The sequence below is a fragment of the Eumetopias jubatus genome, unplaced genomic scaffold, assembly GCF_037043125.1.
Source record: "Eumetopias jubatus isolate StellerSeaLion01/CBP00866 unplaced genomic scaffold, mEumJub1_p1.0 scaffold_2, whole genome shotgun sequence".
Classification (NCBI taxonomy): Eukaryota; Metazoa; Chordata; class Mammalia; order Carnivora; family Otariidae; genus Eumetopias; species Eumetopias jubatus.
This window is the reverse complement of record NW_028274808.1, coordinates 61,952,323-61,975,175: the sequence shown is the minus strand read 5'-3', so window position 1 is coordinate 61,975,175 and position 22,853 is coordinate 61,952,323. Positions and strand designations below refer to the sequence as shown.

The window sequence follows — 22,853 nt, the reverse complement described above, 5'->3', positions numbered from 1 at the left end:
GGTCTAAATAATAAAGAATAATTGGTAATAAAGTGTTAGCAAGTATATCAGGCAAATGTAATAAAATTAAATGTAGGAGTGATAATATTACTATGAGATTAGGTGAAATATGTGGACAAAAGAAGTAAATAGAATATAATGCCATAAAATAAATTGATAAAGAGCATAATTTATTAATGGTTAGAACAGAAATAAATCTATACATTCTAAAAAATAGAATAGCAAACAGATAGCAAAAACTCCTCAAAATACTAGAAGAAACTATTAAATACAATTATAATGGAAGACATCAATATACCTTTCTTAGAATTGAACATATAAGTTGATATAACTAGTGGTTTTGTGTGTGTTTGTGTGTGTGTGTGTGTGTGTGTGTGTGCTGTTTTGTTTTGTGCTATGTACTGAATTGTATCCTCCCAAAGTTCTTATGATGAAGTCCTATCCCCCAATTTGATGGCGTTTGAAAAAGGAAGTAGTTAGGTCATGAAGGTAGAGCCTACATGAGGGAATTGGTGCCTAAATAAGAAGAGATCCCAGAGAGATCTCTCTCTGACTCTGCCATGGAAAAAGATGTCTGTCTACAAGCAGGAAAATAGTCTTCGCCAGGAATCCAATCTGCCAGCGCCATGAGCAGGACTTCCCAGCCTCCATAATTTGAGAAACGTCTATTGTTTAATCTACCTAGTCTCTAGTATTTTATTAAAGTAGCCAAGCTGAAAGAGCCGTTTTATTTTGTTTTGCTGTATAAAAGTTCCCCCCACTAATATCTTTGTGTTCAAATTCACTACTAATAAAGGGAATGAAAATTAGATTAACAATGAATTATAATAGAATGCTCATCAGAATGGAAAGGTTAAAAGGAATGGTAATATTTTTGCTGCCAAGAATGAGGACAAAAGTTAACTCTCATGTTTTGCTGTTAGAAATTAAAAATACCTTAAGATTTTTGCAAAGCAGCCCGACACATCTATTATCATTTATCATTTGAAATGCATGCATTTTGACCCATCACTTCCACTTCTTGGAATCTTTCTTAGAAATAAAAGCATAACCATCAATTGCAGAATTGGTTGTCATGGAGAAAATAATGGAAATAATAAACAATCACTCTTAGGAGAAAAATGATTGATTAAATTGTGGTATATCCAGATAATGCAGTATTTTGATTGCTTCTTTGTTTATTCCATTCAGTAATACCACTCATTTTTATTTAAGAGTACTATGTGCCAAACTATTCTGTACTCCAATAATACAGTGATATATATAGAGATTTCGGCTTTCACTAAGTTCACAGTTATTTAGTGTGTGTGTGTGAGAGAGAGAGAGAGAGAGAGACAATAAACCAAATAAACAAGTAGATTATTACTATAGTAGATAGTGAGAAATGCTATGAAGGAAAAATAAAAATAGAAAGAAATCAGGGAATATAATATTGTGGGTTGGTTCACAAATTAAATATGATGGAGTCAGGAAAGAACTCACTCAGGGGGCGCCTGGGTGGCTCAGTTGGTTAAGTGACTGCCTTCGGCTCAGGTCATGATCCTGGAGTCCCGGGATCGAGTCCCGCATCAGGCTCCCTGCTCAGCAGGGAGTCTGCTTCTCCCCCTCATCCTCCCCCCTTCATGTTCCATCCCTCTCTCTCTCTCTCTCATTCTCTCTCTCTCAAATAAAAGTAAATAAATAAATAAATAAAACTCAGATGATACACAGATCTGAGGAATTGAGGGAATCAGCCACTTTTCTTGAGGTGATTTGTCTTACCTGTTCTAATGGATTATTTCCTTTTGGAAATGTACTTCTAGTTGGCCTCTGACCATTTCAAGTAGTATAAATAATCCTATGCCCAGTTTTTCATTTACTTTCCAAAGATATTCAACTACTTAAGGTTTCTTGTAAATAACCTACTATATTAAGAGTGCCTCATTTCTTGAAAGAAGAACCCAGAAAGGGAAATGATATTTATGAATGTGTACAATTAACCAGGCACTGTGCTCAGTGTTCTACAAGCTCTCCAAATATGGGAGAAATCACTAGTCTAAATTCAAGTTCAAAGAAGAAATTTGAGACCAAGAAATAAAAATATTCAAATATGGGAATTGGTAGGATGGGTGTAGATATGAATTTTAAAAGATCATATGTAAGGGTCTGGAACAAACTTTTGCCCCACCCCAGATATGTTTGCTTTATGAATACAGGGACAAATATACGCTATTGTTTCTATTAAGTAAGATTAGTCATTTTAATTATACTCAAGGCATCAAAAAATTTAACATCTGCCAAAAATGTCATCAATTATTCCAAAGACAAACCTCAGAAACACTCCTGAAGGGTAGGGACAGTACTATAATTTCTTTCTGAAGTTCATAAGAAGAAACATATATACATAGTCATCACACATTCAAAGATAACTATTGTGTCTATCAGTGATAGCTGAATTAGTTCAATTAAAAAAGAATTATTAAATTATTTAAGACCATATATAAGATTCATAAATACAAAAGGTTGGGATTGTGGAAATTCCCTTGATGAGAAGTAAAAGAAATGACGTGTTTTGGGAAATATAGATTATGGATAACTGTTCCCATCTATGAAGTGATTTTGTTAGAAAGTGGTAATTGAGGATTGCAAGGTAGAGTGAATGGGTCGTGTCTCAATGAGCAAAGAAGGGCACACACTTGGGACTTTGTCAACTACAAGATGCTGCTTCTTATTACTGCTCTACCACCTCTTCTTGTATTTTAGAGCAAATACTTCAATCTTGGAAAGTTCCCCAAATTAAGCTCATATTTCAATATCTTTCTTATACATGTATTAAATGTGTAATAAATATTTTCATACATGAAAAACATAAAATAAAAGGTTCATAAAATTTTCATAACAAGTGCTTTACTTCCATTGCCATTTTCTACTTCTAAGGAATTAGAAAACACTCAGGAAATTATACAGATGATAGAATCATATAATCTTCAAATGACTCTTATTTTCTTCTTTTTTTATGAATTTGATTTGCACTATGTCATTGAAAGCATCTTTTTTGTCTCCTGGCTTTGCTGAATCAAAGTAGAAATATCTGCAAAGCCATCATGAAAAAGATAACCTGGGGGGAGGGGGCATGGGAGCTTAATTGTGTCTGTAAAAATCTCAAGTACTCTACTAATCTTACCTTTATTTCCTGTGTTGTTTTATTCTTTCCCACTGCTATCAAAACACTGAAAAATATTCCTACACTTTCCAACTGCAAGTTAATGTTGTCTCTGAGGGGATATTTCTTTTTTTACCAGTCAGAGTTGTCACAATGTTTTATTTCCTTGCAAAATACTATGAGTGTGTTTGGAAGTAGTCACAATGTTCTGATTTTTGTTCAGCACCTAAGCAAAGAATACTTTTTTAAATATGTTGCTTTGATTTAAATGATTCATTGGAAATAAAGTCCCATATCAAAGACAAGGTCACATATGAAATTTAGAAATCTTACTGCTTCTCTCGGGCCTCAGTAGTGCTTTTGTCTTCTTGTTTTGGCTTCCACTTTCATGAAGGGCCTTGAACCAGTCCCGCAATCTGTTTGCCACTTCCCTGAATTCCAGGTCACTGCATGCTGAAGACAAAGAGAAACAACACAAATCTTTAATAATAACTTAGCATAATGCCAATGCTAGTTCTCAAATTATTCCAATAATAAAAAATATGTAATGCAATTTTAAGTGTTTCAGCTTCTTAAAATGAAAATAAATATATGTTTCAAATATAACTAGATGTAATATAATGATAACATTGAACATGTTCAATAAGGGAAACTATTAGTAGAATTCTATTTCCACTCCTCAGTGTAATATAGCACTTGATGGAATGTTCTTATTGTTAATATCACATACATTCAGTCATACTATTTGTGCACTGAACACTTTTGTTATGGTAAGAAGGTGATCTGGGGAAATAAAGGTTTGAAAATCCAAAATGAATACTTACACATTTATTATCGGCAATAGCTATTACTGTTATGATTTTATAAATCTGCATTTGTATATTAAATCCACAGAGGAATTATCAATTATAAATACATGCTGTCTCTATTTGCTTTAAACCTATATATTTTCTTGGGCGCCTGGGTGGCTCAGATGGTTAAGCGTCTGCCTTCGGCTCAGGTCATGATCCCAGGGTCCTGGGATCGAGTCCCGCATTGGGCTCCCTGCTCCTTGGGAGCCTGCTTCTCCCTGTGCCTCTCTCTCTCTCTCTCTCATGAATAAATAAATAAAATCTTTAAAAAAAATAAAAAATAAACCTATATATTTTCTTAAGCATAGAAAAGGAAAAGCTATCTTATAAAATATTTAAGAAAATAATATAAATTTCTGTTTTAAGAATAAGGTGTTAGCAAACTTTGACATTTGGAACTTAAATTAATTCCTCTTTTAAAAAACTATGGTTACCTACCAATAATTATATTCACTAGAATAGTCTCCACAATAAAGAGTAGTAGAATATATTATATATATGTATCTGTGTGTGTGTATGTATGTGAGAGATTAATGCTAAAATGTGGCATGTCAAATTTAGTCATTTGTTGCCAAAATATTTTGAAAATATAAGAAATACTTATTTCCATTGTTTAGAGAGCATCAATACTGGGGGGCTAACTCCTCTGTATGTAGCATATATGCAATTTCCTGAACTGACAAGCACTCTTTGATAGTATTCTTGTTCATGTTGTTAAAAAAAATAACTTACATGCTGATTTATAAATGTTACATTATAAACTATATACATTATATCGCTGTATGTATTATACATAACATGTGTAATATAGTATAATATAATGCAATGTAATTTAAGATCATTTCCTAGTATTAGAGGGAATCAAATTCAATTACTAGGACTTTCCAAGTACCCAATAGGGTGGCTGATCCATAGCAGCAAGGCATTCTGATATTTTAGAACAGTAGAGGTATAAAAGAAGATCCCATAAGTTGCCATGAGGGAGAGTAACAAAAGTTATCATATACAAAGAATAAGGAATCAGGACATATTTTTTTCATTAGGAACATGGGCAATCAAAAAGAAAATTGAAAAATTGCTTCATATTTTAAACTAAGAATTCTATATCTGAAAAATTAGGTGAGAGAATAAGCTAAAGGGGTGTTTTAATATAGAGGATTAAAAACTAACCACCCCCATAACGTTTCTTTAGGAAGCTACTGAAGGATGTGATACAACAGAGAGAGAACTAAGAGAATGGCTGAGGCACAGGAAATAAAAGATTTAAGAGAGAAGTGAAAGTAATTTTTCGGAAGATAGTAAAGAGGAATCCTAGAATGCATACTGTGTCCCAAATGTAGAGGCAGACGGTAGTAGGTTTGCAAATCCTTGGTCAAGGACAGAGCAATGTACAGAATTCATCACTATTCTTTCATCCAGGGAAAATAATAAGCTATAGTGAAAGTCCCAGAAAACATCACTTTTTCTGATAAGATCAAAGGCTGAGACTGAGTGATAAGGCAATATACATAGTGTGCTCCTAATATGAATATTTACACTCTAGCCTGGTATCTATGTTTATACAAACGTCTAGGCAAGAATCTTCTGAAGCTATAAACTGTTATGCTATAGAAGACAAAAGCCCACCTGAGAAAGAGAAATTCTTCTACATGCACATATATGCATCATGTATCTCTGGAAGAATATACATAAAGCAGATGAGACTAATTATCTCCAGTTTGAGGAACTGGGTGAATATGAAAGTAGTATGAGATAGTCTTATTTTTACCATTCATTTTTTCCTTTGAGTTGTGTGCTATATACCTATATTAACATTCAAAAATAAATTTAAAACTAAAATTTCTTTAAAAATTAATTGGCATGCATTAACCTTATAGCAATTCCTTTTCTTAAAAATGATCATGCAGTATACTATATATATATACCAACTAATTTAAATTGTACAAATATTATTTATTCAGCACTTTTATAACAGCAAGTACATTCACAACAAAACTGTCCCTCAGCTGTGGCCTGGTGAGATTAGTCAGGTACATCTATCCAATGAAGCCTGTATAAGTCATTAATAAAGTTTAGAAGTTTATTATGTACTGATATAGACTTCAACACACAATATAGATTTTTGGTGGAAAAAAGATAAGGAGGAAAGAATGTGTTAACTATGCTTGCATTGGTAAAAAGGAAGGAAAAATGCATTTGTTTATATATCCTTAAAATATCTTTGGAAATACACATAAGAGATTGAAACATTGTCACTTCTGTAATGAGAATTGGGTTGGGGGGATATAAATTGCCCAGAGATATCAATATATGTACATTTATACTTTTAAGAGTTAAAGCATGTTTTTTTTATTCTTTTAAGAGTTAAGGTATGTTAATGCATTACCTACTTTAAGCAAATGAACATTTAAAAATGAATTTTAGTTCCTTATTTCCTTTATCCATCTTATGTTTTTTTCCCCAAAACTACACCCAGCAAAAAGCAAAATTTTATCTGATAGAATATCTGCTGAAGAATGATTAAGTCTGTTGAACAGATTGGCACATATTTTCTTTCCTTGCAGTAGTAAATATAGCATTTATTATATCATTAACATAGTGTTAGTACAGATTTTTTTAAAAAAATATCTAAATATGAACATTACATATATTTATTGTGTGTCACACACACATTAGCTTAAGTTTCAATATGGGGTTATGCCTTTACTGTAATTAAATATTTTAGGAATTAAGAATCCTACAGTAATAATTATAATAATACTGATACTAACAGCTAGCAATGCATACCTACTGTTATAATTACATATATTAACATGTTTAATTCTTATAGAAACTTTATGAAGATTAAACTAGTATTTTACCCATTTAAGTGATAAGAAATTGAGGCATTGAGAGCTGTAGAACTAATTTGCCTGAGGTCAGACAGGTAAGTGGCAGAGCCAAGTTATGAATTCAAAAAACATGGAATTCAGAGTCCAAGGTTTTAATCCTTATTGCAAACCAGTAATAAAAACAGCAAGAACAAGAACCTAGGACAAACATGTCAAGCATTGCTTCACTCAAAGCTTATACATTTTCATTTCAGTAAGTTATGCTGGCAGTGATGTGAGATGATCATCATTGCAAAGATATATGATGTTAGCAGAACACATTTTTAGAAGACAATAACACAAAACCTATATAAATACAACTCTCGACTTTAAAGGAATCATGTACCCTCAAGTCCAATTTTTAATGCTAAATAAAAACATCACAGAGATCTTACTGAACAATAAGCTACAGTTTATGCTACCACACATTTTGCAGTAGTTAACAAGAGCCCCAAATGGAGATTATTCAGTAATACTTGCCTATTCTTTTTCTTCCTATTTTTTTAGGGAGGCTGCAATGGTGCCATTATATTTTATATATCATGAGTCAAACTGTCCTTGTCACACACACAAAAAAGAAATGCCTAGCTTAAACAATATAGAAACATAGCTTTATTTATAGGATGACATTTCTACTTCACTGGCTACCAAATTTTTGTTGTAGACAGGTTCCAATTGGAACATAACCAGTCAGATCTCACCCTTGAAGTGTCTACAAGTCATCAGTGATTTACTACTGTTCTTTTCCAGAAGTCAATTAATGTCTTTTCTTCATATTTTCCAACAGTTCTACTGCATGGATTCTTTCTCTAGAGATAATATCTTGCACTTACACCGCATGAAATGCCTTTAATGAGGCTTTACATTTGATTTTAATATCAAGCCTGGAAGATTAGGTTAAGGATTATTATGGCTATTTTATAGCTATGGAAACTGGGACATAGAAGTTAAATGACTGCTCTAAATTTTATAGCCAATAGTGAACTAAAACAGTGCTTGGTACTCATTGACCTCTTTGTATTTGTAGTCAGAAATAAATAACAGAATAATAAATCATAATGTAATAAATATGGCTTTAAACTAAATTTGAATAAAAAAAGCTAAATTTCAATGCAAGGTTCTTCAATTGTGTCAGATTATTAATTATTAGTAATTATTGCCAAATTATTAATTAGAGCAGGTATTATTATAAAACAAACAAGTGAAAAGGAAAGAGGTCTTGGAAAAGTTATGCATGTATTTATACTTGTGTACACACACACACATAATCACATATTTGGCAAAACAAAATATGTAATAGAATGGGTGGAGATAAAACCAATAAAAATTTCTAGAATGTAAAATAAAAACAATAGAGGGAGATGAGCGAGGAAGAACATAAAAGAAACAGTAGGAGACATGGAGGATTAGCTCAACATTCAACTTACAGAAATTATTAAGAGAGAGAAAGAAGAATTTGAAATTGACAAAAATCATCTTAAAATATAGAAAATACTTTCTACAGCAGGAAGAGAGGTTTTCAGAGAAAGGGGGACCACTGAGCTCTTAATTTAATGAATTAAACATACACATATACACACACTAAGACATCTTTTAAAATTTAGAATATGAAATATAAAAAGATTATAAGAGCTTTCAGGAAGAAAACAAAAATAAACAATCAAACAAAAAGCAAACAAAAGATTACTATCAAAGGCAAAGAATCAGTATTCCAAAAATCATTAGCAATAACGGATTTTGGAAGAACTTGAAGCAAGTCTTCAAAATTCTAAGGACAATGAATTTTAATCTAGCATCTCATATCCATTATTATTAAGAAAATAGGACATAATAAAGGCATTTTCAGATATACAAGAACTCAGAGATTTTTGCATTCCATGCCACCATGAGAATGGGCTGCAACAAAATGAAAGGAAATTAAGAAAAAGACATGAGAGTCACAAAAGAGGCACTCCACTCAAGAAAAACTTGGAAGCACACTGCTGAAACTACCTGTGTAGTGCATCTAAAGATGGAACAAAGCTGATGGACAGCTACAGGGAGAGTGTGATTTGACAAAATAGTTTCTAATCCACAACTTGTAAAAAGTTATCAGAGTCATAATAAAGGCAGCTGGGATGTGAAATGGTAGAATACATCTAAAAGTGATGCTAGTAGCTTTGCGCAGTGGCAGTATCGTAGCCAATGAGGTTTATCCAAGGCGCGGTTATTGCTAATTAAAAGTGATGCTAGTAATATTCTCCATTGAGATAGAAGAAATGTTATTTTTACAGATATAATTCTAGCATAAATTATCAATTTGAGTGAACAATATTTACATCATCATGATACTGTAAAAACTTTTGATATACAAATTGAGTCACCTTATAAAGAATTTACAGAAGACCTAACAATGGTTATTCAATATAACTTAAGTGTTAACAACTTTGGCAAGGAATAGTTTCATGATAGCCACCCGAAATAGGGAGGTGAAGTGAAGACACATAGAGGGAACCATGTGAATGCTAAGTCCTCGTTTTACAAAAGAGGAGGCAAAAGATACCTATGGAATTGGAAACAGATGGTTAAATGTTTTTTGTTTTTGTTTTTTTAACTAATGTTTTTGCTTTTTAAATTGTAATCAGTGGAAAACTAAGAATAGCCATGTAATTATTTTGCAAAGTGGGAGGAAAGTGAAATCTCTTCTCATTTATCAAAGCAGAGAATCTAAAGGTAATATTTGAAGTTGATAAATAGCTATTTCACAAATGAGCTAATCACCAGATGGGGAAAAACAGCAAGACTTAAAAATGATTAGCTCTGTGACCCAGGGATGGGATGAGAAGAAGTGGGGCAGGAGATTGCTTGTTGATTTCCATTATAATCCCTTCCATACCTTTTGCCTTTTTAATCCCACACTTAAAAATCAGTAGTAGAGGGTCCCTCCCCTCCCTGCACTGCCTATCTCCTTCATGGAAACTGCTGGGCATTTCTAAATACACACTGTGGGCATAAGAGCTGAGGGAGGACAGTTAACATTTATTGATCATACTCATTAAATCAGACATTGAGGTATTAGTTTCTTTATAACATCTATTGGCTTAGAGAATTTGTTACCTCATTTCAAATCATAGTATTTGGTGGCAAAACTGGTACTCCTAATTCAGAACAATTTCTATTATGTTCAAGTAGCATCTCTTCCTTACCAATAAACAATATATCAGTGACAAGTTTACACAAGGCTACTGTATATTCAACATTCCAGGTTCTTGACATTACTCAGAGAAAATTACATAGAGTGAGAATTGATGGAAAGATACTAGTAACATTTCAGTGCTTTCCAGAAGTCCAAGATATTTTACTTTTAGAGGCCCTAACCAGCAGCATACATTAAAGATAGTATTTTAGATATAAAGTCTTTGAAAATGTTTTTTATAATTGTGCAAGTTAATTTTCTTTTGCCAACAATTAACTCATTTAATTTAAAATTGGCATTGATTTATCTGAAAGCATTGGGCAAAGTGAGAATTCTTGCCAAATCAAAAACCACACACTTCTTGTAATTTAATTTATTTATTTTAAAGATTTTTATCTATTTATTTGAGAGAGAGAGAAAGAGAGCAAGCACAAGTGGGGGAGGCAGAGGTAGGGAGAGAGAGAAGCAGACTCCCAGCTGAGCAGGGAACCCCACATGGGGGGAGTGGGGTTTGATCCCAGGACCCTGAGATCATAATTTGAGCCAAAGATGCTTAACTGGCTGAGCCACCCAGCTGCCCCTTAATTAATTTTATAAATATAAAATTTAAAAATTAATGAAGTTGACATGTTTAGAATTATTAAACATTTAATTTTGATTATTCATTTTTCTTTTCATTTTGTATTTTAGAGACAATAAATACTTTCTCAAGTCTCAAGCACTTTCATGTGCTCTTACATTTTAATAGGTAACACATTCTTCCTTTTACAAAAGAATGCTAAATACTCTGGATATGCTTACACTGTAACATACATATGTAATTAATAAGATCATCATTTATTAAAGAAAGAACACTGATGTCTGTCACTGTGAGTTGTTCATCAAAACAATGTTATATAATAAGAAGCCCAGATCTAAACACAGACTTGCAGGAAGAGAGGAGGCTCTGGAAGGTTCAGATTGGGATAGTGAGATCCACCCTGTAATTGTGTTCTAACTTGAGAATGTTACCAATTTTGTTTCAGTAGTAGGTTTAGCACACTGTCTACTGTCTGTCTCTATTAGGCTCAACTCATAAGGTTTTGTTTTGTTTTTTTATTGTTATGTTAATCACCATACATTACATCATTAGTTTTTGATGTAGTGTTCCATGATTCATTGTGTATAACGCAAACACATTGTTTGTGTATAACACATTGAGCATTCTGCTCAATGCAGAACGTGCCCTCTTTAATTCCCATCACCAGGCTAACCCATCCCCCCACCCCCCTACCCTTTAGAACCCTCAATTTGTTTCTCAGAGTCCATCGTCTCTCATGGTTCGTCTCCCCCTCCGATTCCCCCCCTTTGACTCATAAGGTTTTAAGCAGTCTTTCTCAAATCATCATTAATTTTTGCTAAATGTTAAAAAACAATTACACAAAGTATTCAAATATATTTGTTGTCTCCCCCCCACCCCCCCATGTGCTTTTGGTTAAGAAGAGATTTTCCTAAGTCTCTGATTTGCTATGAAGTGAAGAATGAAATATCACCACACCTCACTGCTGGCAAATATATTTGCCATTACCCCTTTTAAGCATTTTAAAGTATAGAGATTCTGATCACATCCTCCATGGGACTAGATTGATATGTGAATGTACTACAGTGAAAACCTGCAGAAAACAACTATTCTATAGGAAAAAGGGCTTAAGTCTGGCTTCATGTGAATATTTATTTACAAGACCAAGTCCACACAAAGAAAAGCCCAACCAACTTGCCTCTCAACATCAACTCCTCTACTCCCATTCCACAGGCCATGATGTCCCGGAGACGAAAAAAACAACGTTAAGAGAAAAGGCTCTGAAGAGCACAATGGTTACTTCAGCTTAAAGAGAAGGAGGGAGGAGTGCCTGGGTGGCTCAGTCAGTTAGGCGTCTGCCTTCGACTCAGGTCATGATCCCAGAGTCCTGGGATCGAGCCCGGCCTCAGGCTCTCTGCTCAGTAGGAAGCCTGCCTCTCCCTCTCCTACTCCCCCTGCCTGTGTTCCCTCTCTCTGTCAAATAAATAAATAAAATATTTAAAAATAAAGGAGGAGGAGGGAGAGTTTACTTCTTATTAAACTTCCACTTTTAATTATTTGGGTATGGATAATCTATTCTTGAATTATCCTCTTTTTTTTTTTAGATTTTTAAAATTTATTTGTTTGACAGAGAGAGAGAGACTACAAGAGAGCACAAGCAGGGGGAGAGGCGGAGGGAGAAGCAAACTCCCCACTGAGCAGGGAGCCCGACGTGGGGTTCGATCCCAGGACCCTGAGATGATGACCTAAACTGAGGGCAGACGCTTAACCTACTGAGTCACCCAGGGGCCCCAGAATTATCTTTACTTTTTATATCTAGCTGTGCCAGCACATAAAGACGTGATTAATAAATATTTGATGAATAAATGGCACAGCTTTCCACATTTCTGAATGGCTTTACCACAAGCCTTGTATATTTGCTTTGTTTGATCTTTTCTTTTTCAGTCCACATTCAGACCCAGATGCCTTCAAATATGTAAATAAAATGATATTACATAATCTTGAAAAAGTCTTTCAGCTTTTTTTGTGTGTGTAAGACTTTTAGCTTATATCCTTTTAAGAATCTCCATCATTGCTTTCTATACTCCAATCACCCATAATGACTGTTTCATGCTATATTTGAAAAGCCATTTATGAACTATCTAGTTGTTAGAGAATTTAAACTACAGTTCACACTACATGATGATGATTTTTTAAAATTTTTTTAATTTTTTTTACTTTTTTAAAAAAGTTATTTTTACAGCAGAATCAAAAACCCATTTTTTTCTGGTTACCAATGTAAGAGATGCCAATTTTGTAAACATATACATTTTATAATGTGTATATTAATAAGAATAAACATAAAACTATATATTTAACACCCTCACTAATAGCCAACGTTCAATATTTACTTTGCTTATCTGCTATGTAAATTTTGCATAGCTTAGACCATGTCAGACAAATAATTTTTAATATTACTCCTTTGTTTTACCTTATAAAGTGATAGTTTTCTCAGGTTATAAAAACATTTGACAGCAAAAAATATGGTAGATGTAAAAATACCATTATATGAATATATAACTTGTTAAAAATTCCCACAAATAAATATTGTATATAAGGAATACAATATTCCAATTTGGGTGTATATAAAAAGAACTAGGATAAACCTCTATTCAACAAGTATTGCTGTCTCTGAAAAATCTTAGAAATGGAGTTACTGGGTCATAGAATATGATGAACATTTAAAAACTCTTGGGACATATAGAAACTGATCTCTGTAAACTAGAAATTTTAACCTCACAAACCACTTTAAACATTTAAAATGTACACTGTTTTAGTTTTTATTTATTTATATTTCAATTTTTGAGAAATTAAGTAGTATAGATAGATAGTGATTTACACAAACTTAATGAAGGTTGGAAAAGTTCTCCAGCACAAAAATGGCTTGAGTTAAATATTTGTCTAGGACAATCCAACTCAAAATGAATATAGCATGTATAGTCTACAGAACTGACCTCATGTAGTGAAGGAAAGTTAGCTCCCTAAATACCCCCAGGAATATGGTCATTAAGTTTCAAAGTGGCAGTTTCTTCTTGGGAATTATGTTTTCAACATAGAGTCTGATGAGAAATTTATTCCCAAGGCAGGATGTAAAAAAATATATGTATCACTGCCTTGAGGGAGACAATACATACATGAAACACAAAGAACATATAAATTAGAGAAAAAGAGAATATTTCCTGACAAGTAAATGATGCTGGAAATTTTGTGGGTGTTTCAGAATGTTTCCTTCAAGAATCAAGTTCAAGACTGTATGAGAAAATTCAAAAGCAGAGAGCAAAAATGTTAAGAAAGGAGGGACGAGAACAGCATGGATGTGGGAAAAGAACAACATGTCTCTGACGTTTTGAAAACAAAAGGAGGATGCCTCATTAAAGAAAATCTAGAAGCTTTGCCTGAAATAAAGAGAAACTGAAATTTAAAGCAGAACATATATGTAAATGGATATGTACACACACACACACACACACACACAATTACCTAATTATACAATGAAATGCAGATAAGTCTCATTCCAAAGCAGGGTCCAATTTAAACCATGCCTTTCTTAAAAGCTCAGTTAAGGGACACCTGGGTGGCTCAGTTGGTTAAGCATCTGCCTTCAGCTTGGGTCATGATCCCAGGGTCCTGGGATCCAGTCCCACATCGGGCTCCCTGCTCAGCGGGGACTCTGCTTCTCCCTCTCCCACTACCTGCTGCTCCCCTGCTTATTCTCTCTCTCTGACAAATAAATAAAATCTTAAAAAAAAAAAAAAAAAGCTCAGTTAAAAATTCCTCCAGGCACTGTCATAGAGGGACAGAAGGATTTGGAGTAGATCTTATTATAATACAATACTCATGTCTCTGCCACACAAAAGTACAAAATCAGGTAAGTTGCCCTCCAAATCCTCTCTGACAAAGATAAACACATACAGGAGCACACACCTGCATACATCTTAGAGAGTAATTCCTTACCGAGGATTATTTCCGTCTCTGTGTGTGTGGTGCATTAAAGTTGTACTAAAATTTGTAAGTGATAAATTATGGAAGTGAAACCATGAGTCTTCAGCATTGTTATAAATCACACAGTTTTATTAAAACATGAGCTACGATTTCTATAGCCATTAAAGAATATTGATGTTCACAAGTGTATGTGAAACTTTCTGATTCATAAATAATTTTCTTTTTGAGAAGCAGCCTAAGGATTGAGGTGTTTTATTCCAAGAGGCATTCTGTTCAGACATTAGAGGGCACAGGTTGAATGGATGAGCCTCCAAGCAGGCATTTGGGCATTAGTAATACATGATTCATTACCTGCTGACTGTCAGTGGCATTTAAGGTTTTAAAAAGGGCTCTCTGAATAGTAGGAGCAAGAAGGGATAGGATCAAGCGACACAGTAGCATTCTAGGCAAACGTCTTAAAGATGACAAACTTTGTTGGAATATTTAATGTACACAACAGAGATAAATCCATTTCTGTTAGGCAAGGAGGAGAATAAATATCAAGTCGTGTCAACACTTTTTAAACTAAAGTTTTTGAATCTATGTATTTGAGACTTCAAATACCTGCTGATATTTTCTATATTAATGGAACATTACACTAAAGCTTTAATTTACACATTACACATTTATGATCATATAACCAGAAAGGCTATTATTATTCCATGCCCAGAGTTATTAATTTATATTTATGAAAGGAACAATGAGTATTTATCTAACTCCTCTGAATATGCAAAGGATTATTTCTATTCTTTTATTAAATGTGATTAACTGAAGAGTTAATCAGAGAAAAATCCTTAACTAATTTTGATAACAATCCCATATTAATTTGGAAACCACAGACCATGAAGTACTCTATAAAACTGAAAGGAAGATGGGTTTCACCAACAGCTTCTGTGGAAGAAGAAGGGGACTTTAAGATTATTTTTACTGGTGAGGAGGGAGTGCAGCACCACATTGTTACCTTCTATTGGGTTTGAGGACCCCATTGGACCATATGACCTAAAGAAAATGCTTAGTAGGTATATTGGTTTTCCAGGGCTGTCATAACAAAATACTATAGACTGGGTGGCTTAAACAACAGAGATTTATCTTCTCACAGTTTTGGGAGATAGAAGTCCAAATCAAGGTGTTGACAGGGTTGGTTCCTTCTAAGGCATCTCTCCTTGGCTTGCAGGTGGCTGCCTTCTAACTGTGTCCTCCATGGTCATTCCCCAATCTGTGTCAACTGTGTCCTCATCTCTTTGTTTAAGGACATTGGTCACATAGGATCAGGGCCCACCAATATGACCTTACTTTGCTTTAAGCACCTCTTGAAAGATTCTCTCTCCAAATACAGTCATATTCTGAGGTACTGGGAATTAAGACTTCTACATTAATGAATGTTGAGGGACACAATTCAGTAACAGGAGACATGCATTGAGCTGATGTCACACTATCACAGTGTCACAGAATGTAACTCAAATCACCTACAACGTACAAAGTGGAGGTTAAAAATCTCTTCTCAAATGTATTTTTTCAGGTATATTTAAAATCTCTCTACATCTCTGCCTTTTCAACATGAAGTATCGTTAAGTATCACTCATAATTGTATATTGAAGAAAGTGATGAAAAAGAGAGCATGCATTTCCCATTTGTTTCCAAGTTGGTTTCAAATCACTGCCAGCATGAGAAAAATACACTGATTTAACAGTCTATTCTGCCACAGCGTTTTCCACATTCCTCACAGATCACGTTTTCTGTTACATCTTGTTTCATGAAAAAGGATTCCCCGGTGAAAAGTGCTTAATAAACACAGAGCTGCAAAAATTTTAAACAGATTTATTTTCCGCATAGTTTATGAAGAGTTTTATTAAATGCTTTCAACAAATATGCACTCTAAAATACATAGCATTATCAAAAATTATTTATTTTTTACAGAACTGTATTTTCTTCTGGGCAATAATGGTCTATGGAGATATATGTCGATATCTACACCTGTATCTATCTGTATCTACATACAGGTATAATCCGGATAGAGATAGTTATAGACATACATAGATAGAAACGGATACTTAACAAAAGGTAAACAAAATTACACCTATCTTATCTTTCTCACGAATACCCAATCTTCTGCACAGCATAATTAATAAATAGGATAACAAATAGAACTTTAAAAATTATTGGTTGGATGGATGGACAAATGGATAAATCAAGGGAAACTATAGTGCTATTCCTTTTTGTTAATTTTCTTTGAGATTCTCCTTTTGTAGGTCTGGGAAATTCTGGATATTCATAAAATATATTTGACAATCCATATATTTTGCAAACATAGTATTACATTATACTAGGTTTTCTTTCCTACTGGATGGTGATTTATTGTGACATATCTATCTACAAATAGTAAACATATAGTCTCATCTGGTTTAATAGGTGAGGTGAAGTAATGCAGATCCCCTTGGATTATTATTTTATCTGATAGACTGGTGGATTAATCTTCAATGGCAAAGATAGACATTAAAGGTTGTAGAAGGTTAGACAGTAATCAAAAAATGCATATTTAAACAGATGAATTCCATTCAGGAACCTGCCAAGAACGGCTTTTATTCTTGCATAATATTAATAGAAGGCATGCCTACTACTGCAATCAATTCTAGTAGCCATTAAGAGAATTACTGTAAGGTAAAAATGAAGTCATAACCTCAAAGGTTGGTATACTCGGCAATCATCTGAAATAATAAAACCTGACTGGCTTTTTAAGAGCAACATATATAAATCTGAAACAAATGGAAGAATTTTTAAGTTTATAAAACACTACATATTTCAAAAAATCCCCTACAATAAATGCTATTTAAATGGTGTAACTAATTTTCTTTCGCATATACTAAAAGATATAAGCTAATACCGTATTAGAATGTAATTGCTGTTCATAGAAAAGCACAATAAAAGGTTAATAAATTTATACTGCTTGTGCTGGACTCAAAGGTAATCGGGAATTGTAGAAAGCAGTGTTATTTAAAAATAATGTTGATAAAAACGGTTAAATTATGCAATATTGTTAAGGTGTAGGTATATTTTTCTTAATTACTACTTTACTTCTACTTAAATATTATGTACATAAGCAATATAGAACAGTTAAATGCATGTCGCATTTTAATTTGAATCCACAAATTAGAAAATGTCCTTATATTAGTGTCTTAAAGTACTTTAGAAGTCTCCAGTTTTTGTTGTGACCTCAATAATAAATAACTTAAGTCTTTTGATTATCAGCGGTATGTAATGCTACACGTTTTATAGCTTCTTTTTTGCAGTTCGCCATAAGTGAATAATTTTGTTTTAACAAGGTCATCTCCTTGGAGATTGTTTATTTCTTAGGCAATTTACCTATAATTAAGAGGAGTTTCCACCAGATGGGGGATGATGCTTCTATTTTGCATGCAAATAAACTAAGTTATACAATGGTGAAACTGAAAGGCTATTTGCATGACTTTCATGAAAATATTTCTTATAGGATAAAATATTTTAAAAACCTTAAACATCATTACTCTTATATGTATCAAATATGTGAATATATTATATCAGGTATGAAAAAATTATTAAAATTTAAAAATATGATTGGATTATTAGCATTTTTATTATGATTTATTTGTCTTAAGTATACATTATTATGATTAAGTTTCAAATACTTGCAATACTAACTCAAGGAAGTTTTAGTAGTATATCTATATCAGATTAAAAAATTAATGAGAATCCAGCCAAGGACCATGTGCCAGACCAAGCATCTATAGTTCATTGTTGAGTGTTTCAAGTAATAAGCAACCTATAGTGAGATGACACCAAAGGTTTGGAGAATGGAAAGGAGTCACAAAACTCTCAAGGGGCTTCGTCACTAGCTACAGGGCTGTGATTATGCATAAAAACTAAAAGGAAATCATTGCAGATGGATTCTTGAGGTAAGATAGATCATGCTCTGTCATCTTCATCATTTGGGTTTCTTGCATGTTCCAGGTAGAGTGACAGTAGCAGAAGTCATGCCTGGAAAGCTGCATCATGCTGTCGTTATGCGTGCTGTGTTATTGTTTGCCCTTTACCCTTTATTAAAGCAAAGTAAACATGTAACAGGTAAAACCTATTGGTATCATTATTTTGAACATCACTGTGAACCCAGGACTACTGATGTTAATGAGCAGAGTGAACACTATACTTAACGATATATTTTGATTAAACTTGCCTTTCTGTTAGTTTCTTTTCCCAATACTACAGTTTGAGTAGGACATATTACATGAAAAAAAATTAAAATTAATGATCACCTATTTCAACCCTTTTATTCATCCAATAAGAAAGAAAAAAAAAATCCTTCTTGCTATTTGCATTCCTTTCCTTTCTAACTCTTGGTCCCAGATAGCATTTGAGTTTTACTATATTTCCTCTGCTCTAAAATTTTCCTTCCATGGAAGTTAATAGAATTTTCTTTTTTTTTTAAGATTTTATTTATTTGTTTGAGACAGAGAGATCATGAAGAGGGGGAAGGGCAGAGGCAGAAGCAGCCTCCCTGCTGAGCAGGGAGCCCAATGCCAGGCTTGATCCCAGAACCTCAAGATCATGACCTAAGCTGAAGGCAGATACTTAACCGACTGAGCCACCCAGGTGCTCTGGGAAGTTGATAGAATTTTCTTATGATTTTCTATCTTAGTCTTGAGAAAATCACAATGTCATAGTAACTGCCAGCAACTCAGGACTGTTGCTCCCCCGTTCTATGTTTTCTAGTGTGTTGCAGAGCAGTAAGACTTTGAACTACATTTCCGGAATCCCTACCAGCATTTTTCCATAGTAGATTCCACTCAGCCAAGACTCATGCTGTATTTTGAATTCAGAAGTGGAACAGTATCAGTATTTTTATTTCTCTAGCAGGAGCAAGCCAGCTTAAGAGCATTATTCCATGTGAAATTTTACAGCTGCCCCTCTGGATTTTCATTTCCTAAAAATCACTCATCTCTAGTTTATTTTGGTATCTATTGTCTCACTCCCTACTTGCTAGCAAAAACATGAATTCCAAGTATCTGCCTTCTTTGGCTTTGTTTCTTCAACACTTTCAGTTCTATGTCAATATATTAAATTACCTTGAAATACCTAGAGTGGCTCATGCATTTCTAACTGAGCCCTGTTTATAAAGTCCTCATTTATAGACAGGGGCAAAATGGGTTCCATTGGGACTAAAAGTATTTCTGTTTGATGACATGAAAATCTCATTATTTCTCAAATAGAATAAAGTCATTTTGTTCTCATTTTAACATAAAAATCAGTACAATAGACTATTGATTTCAATGACCTTTTTAACAAATATCTGTTGTTAGTAAATAGATATAAATTTGCTTTGATACAGTTTGTGAGTTTAAAAAACTAAAGTGACAAGAAAACGTGAGAATTGAAATGCATTTACATGAAGTATAAGACAGTACATAAAAGAATTTTGTTACATATCCCTCATTTATGATGATCTTCAATAGTGAAAGATAAATGGATGAAAATTAGCAGACTGCTGTGCCTGGGAAAAATGTGTACTTTTTTCTTTCTTCCATTCTTTGCCTACCCACCTGCCTGACCTCCCCCCCTTTCCTCTTTCCTTCCTTCTTTTGATCCTTTCACTACTCTCACTCCAGCTAATAATATAAGGTGTCATTATCCACAACTGATCAGAAAATATGAAGATCTTTTGTTAAATAGATTATATACTGTAGTGCTACTTCTTTTTACTGCTTAAGCAATATTGTAAGCAAAAAGAGATAGGGGTCCCCCCAAAAAGAAAGACAAGATACAACTTTCATTGACACCTGAGAAGTCATTTTAGACCCCCAGCTACTTTCTGTGGTCTTTGCCCCACTTGCTCAAGCACACTTCTTGTGCAACTTCCTAGGAGGTGTCAGAACTACAAAGAAAAGCAAACACCTCAGTAGTTAAGGATTCTAAGGAAACAAAGGGAATGCAAAAGCTCTCAGTCTCTACAGGGCCTGGAAATAGCTAACCCCATCAGAGACAAGAAATCAATGGTAAAACTCTCCCAGTGTTGTTTCAAACATAAGCAAGATCCAGCATTCCTTACCTGAGGTAGGGAGCCCAAGGCCCCATCCAGTTTATAACTGGCTCTGGAAGCAAGCCCATGGCCCCCTCCCCTTGTGTCAGTTACCTCTGCTTCATTATAATGTTAAGTTAAAATCTCCACCTAAGGAGGAGCAGAAGCTTCATCAACATACTGGTAGGATATATGTTTGGCACATTTTCTAAGTACGCCTGCCTGCTGCAACCTTATGTCCCCTTTACATGTGACAACAAAACCCTTTTCTGAATATTCATCCTAAGTCTAAATAAAAGGAACCCATTCACTCACACTCAAGGAGTCCTGGCTTTGGAAATCATTCCCATGATCTCTTTATTTGTGGTAAATAAAGTTTCCTCTGTGTGGCAACTGCATTTGGTGTAGTCGCTACCTGTAACTCTCCAAGGAGATAACTCACATTAGTTCCATTACCATAGTAATTAAATTAATCTTCTTTCTAGGTTCTTATTGCTAATCTTTAGTCATCTCCTCTGTTCCATGCTTATTATACTCTGGCTAATATGAGAACAAAGATCATAAAGAATTTCACAGAGCATTTTAAGAGGTATTTATGTTTATTACATTTACTATGGACCAATGTGAAGGGATTGAAAGGGAATATGCTTTGAGTCAGAGAGTTAGGGTACAAATCCTGCATTCACTTAAAGCAAATTATTCTCTGAGGTTTTATTTTTATTTATTTTTATTTTGGGGGAGAGGGGAGGGGCAGAGGGAGAGAATCTCAAGCAGACTCCCTGCTGAGTGTGGAGCTCCACCCTGGGCTTGATCTCATGACCCTGAGATCATGACCTGAGCCTACATCAAGAGTCTGACGCTTAACCAACTGAACCACCCAGACACCTGTCTCTGAGGTTTTACTGCTTAATCTTACAATAGAGCTAATAACATGATCTCACTATATTGATGTAGTGAACAGTTGATATAGTATGTGAGAAAGAGAAAAACAGTCCCTGAGAGCCAGAGATATAGCTGGGTGCTAATGCTGATGCCTTAGTGTTACGTGGAGTCAGTCTGGCCTCATAGCTAAGCTGTGCTACTTTACAGAACAGAACGCCACCAGACAAGGCCACTCTGTGACCATGAGGGAGCAAGATAAAAATTGAAATGACTCTGCAATCAAAGCTGAGCACAGATAAAATAAACATGTGTCCATACTACAAAATTAGCCAAATAATCCCCTGCCCTGGCCTTTTCCTAATAAGGGTAACTACTGCAATTTTATCAATCATGACTTTAGTTCTACTTTATTCCTTTAATCCTATCGATAAAAATCCTTAAACAAAACAAACCTGGTATTATGTTCTCTTCTCACAATATTTAATCCAGAGCCAAGTCCCAGCTTTCAGAATACTTTCTGAAACCATTTAACACAAGTCCAAAAGTATGTTCTCCTTTATTGCAATGAGCCAACCAATCTACTTTTTTGACTACAGGTGTGGCCTTGATAGTCTTTTGCTAGAGGGAATTGACATTTAAATATAAATGCATATAAAATGTGAGAATGTATCACTAATAGTAGTTTCATTTAATTTCTCTTCACAGATCACCTAAATCAATGAAACATATTTGTTGCATGGTTTTTGTTGAGATACTAGACAAATATACTCTTCTGCCAGCAATATCATGGAGATACTAATAGGACCTGTGAGTATGTGTGTTTGTGTACATCATGTCATCATGAAATAGCTTTAAGACATATTAGAGATTTAAATGGCAAAATGGGATCCTCATATTACAATCCAAACTATGAAAATAGTATATAATTAAATTCCCAGTATATCACTAGCTTGCTCAGTTGGCACATGGGATATATTGTTAAAAACAAAACAGGGGCACCTGGGTGGCTCAGTCGGTTAAGCATCCAACTCTTGGTTTCAGCTCAGGTCATGATCTCATGGGTGGTGGGATGGAGCCTCATGTGGGGATCCATACTCAGTGGGAAGTCGGCTTGAAGATTCTCTCCCTCTGCCCCTCCCCCACTCATGCTATCTCTCTTTCTTTCAAATAAATAAAATCTTTAAAAAAGTATATGACAAAACATACATACAAATATATATACATAAAACATATATATATATGTATATATATATATACATATATATTTGAGAGTGTGGAGAGGTTTCTCTTATTTAGCTTCTAATTCTG

General features: G+C 34.1%; 1 protein-coding gene and 1 pseudogene across 7 annotated transcripts in view; one reads left to right on the top strand and one right to left on the bottom strand.

Annotated features, from left to right (window-relative positions):
* Positions 1-22,853, bottom strand: part of SPOCK3 (SPARC (osteonectin), cwcv and kazal like domains proteoglycan 3) — a 458,737-nt gene that overhangs the window by 44,488 nt on the left and 391,396 nt on the right. For 5 of the 7 annotated variants that reach the window (XM_088019553.1, XM_028104387.1, XM_028104388.1 and 2 more), the window contains one exon: positions 3,476-3,595. The exons of 1 other annotated variant lie outside the window; for it this stretch is intronic. In XM_088019553.1, coding sequence (XP_087875679.1) covers positions 3,476-3,595 — 120 coding nt within the window. Of the gene's footprint in view, positions 1-3,475; positions 3,623-22,853 lie in introns of all 7 variants that reach the window. One more of the 7 variants, XM_088019552.1, reaches the window with a different exon arrangement.
* On the top strand, positions 9,019-9,147 carry LOC114210221 (U4 spliceosomal RNA; annotated as a pseudogene).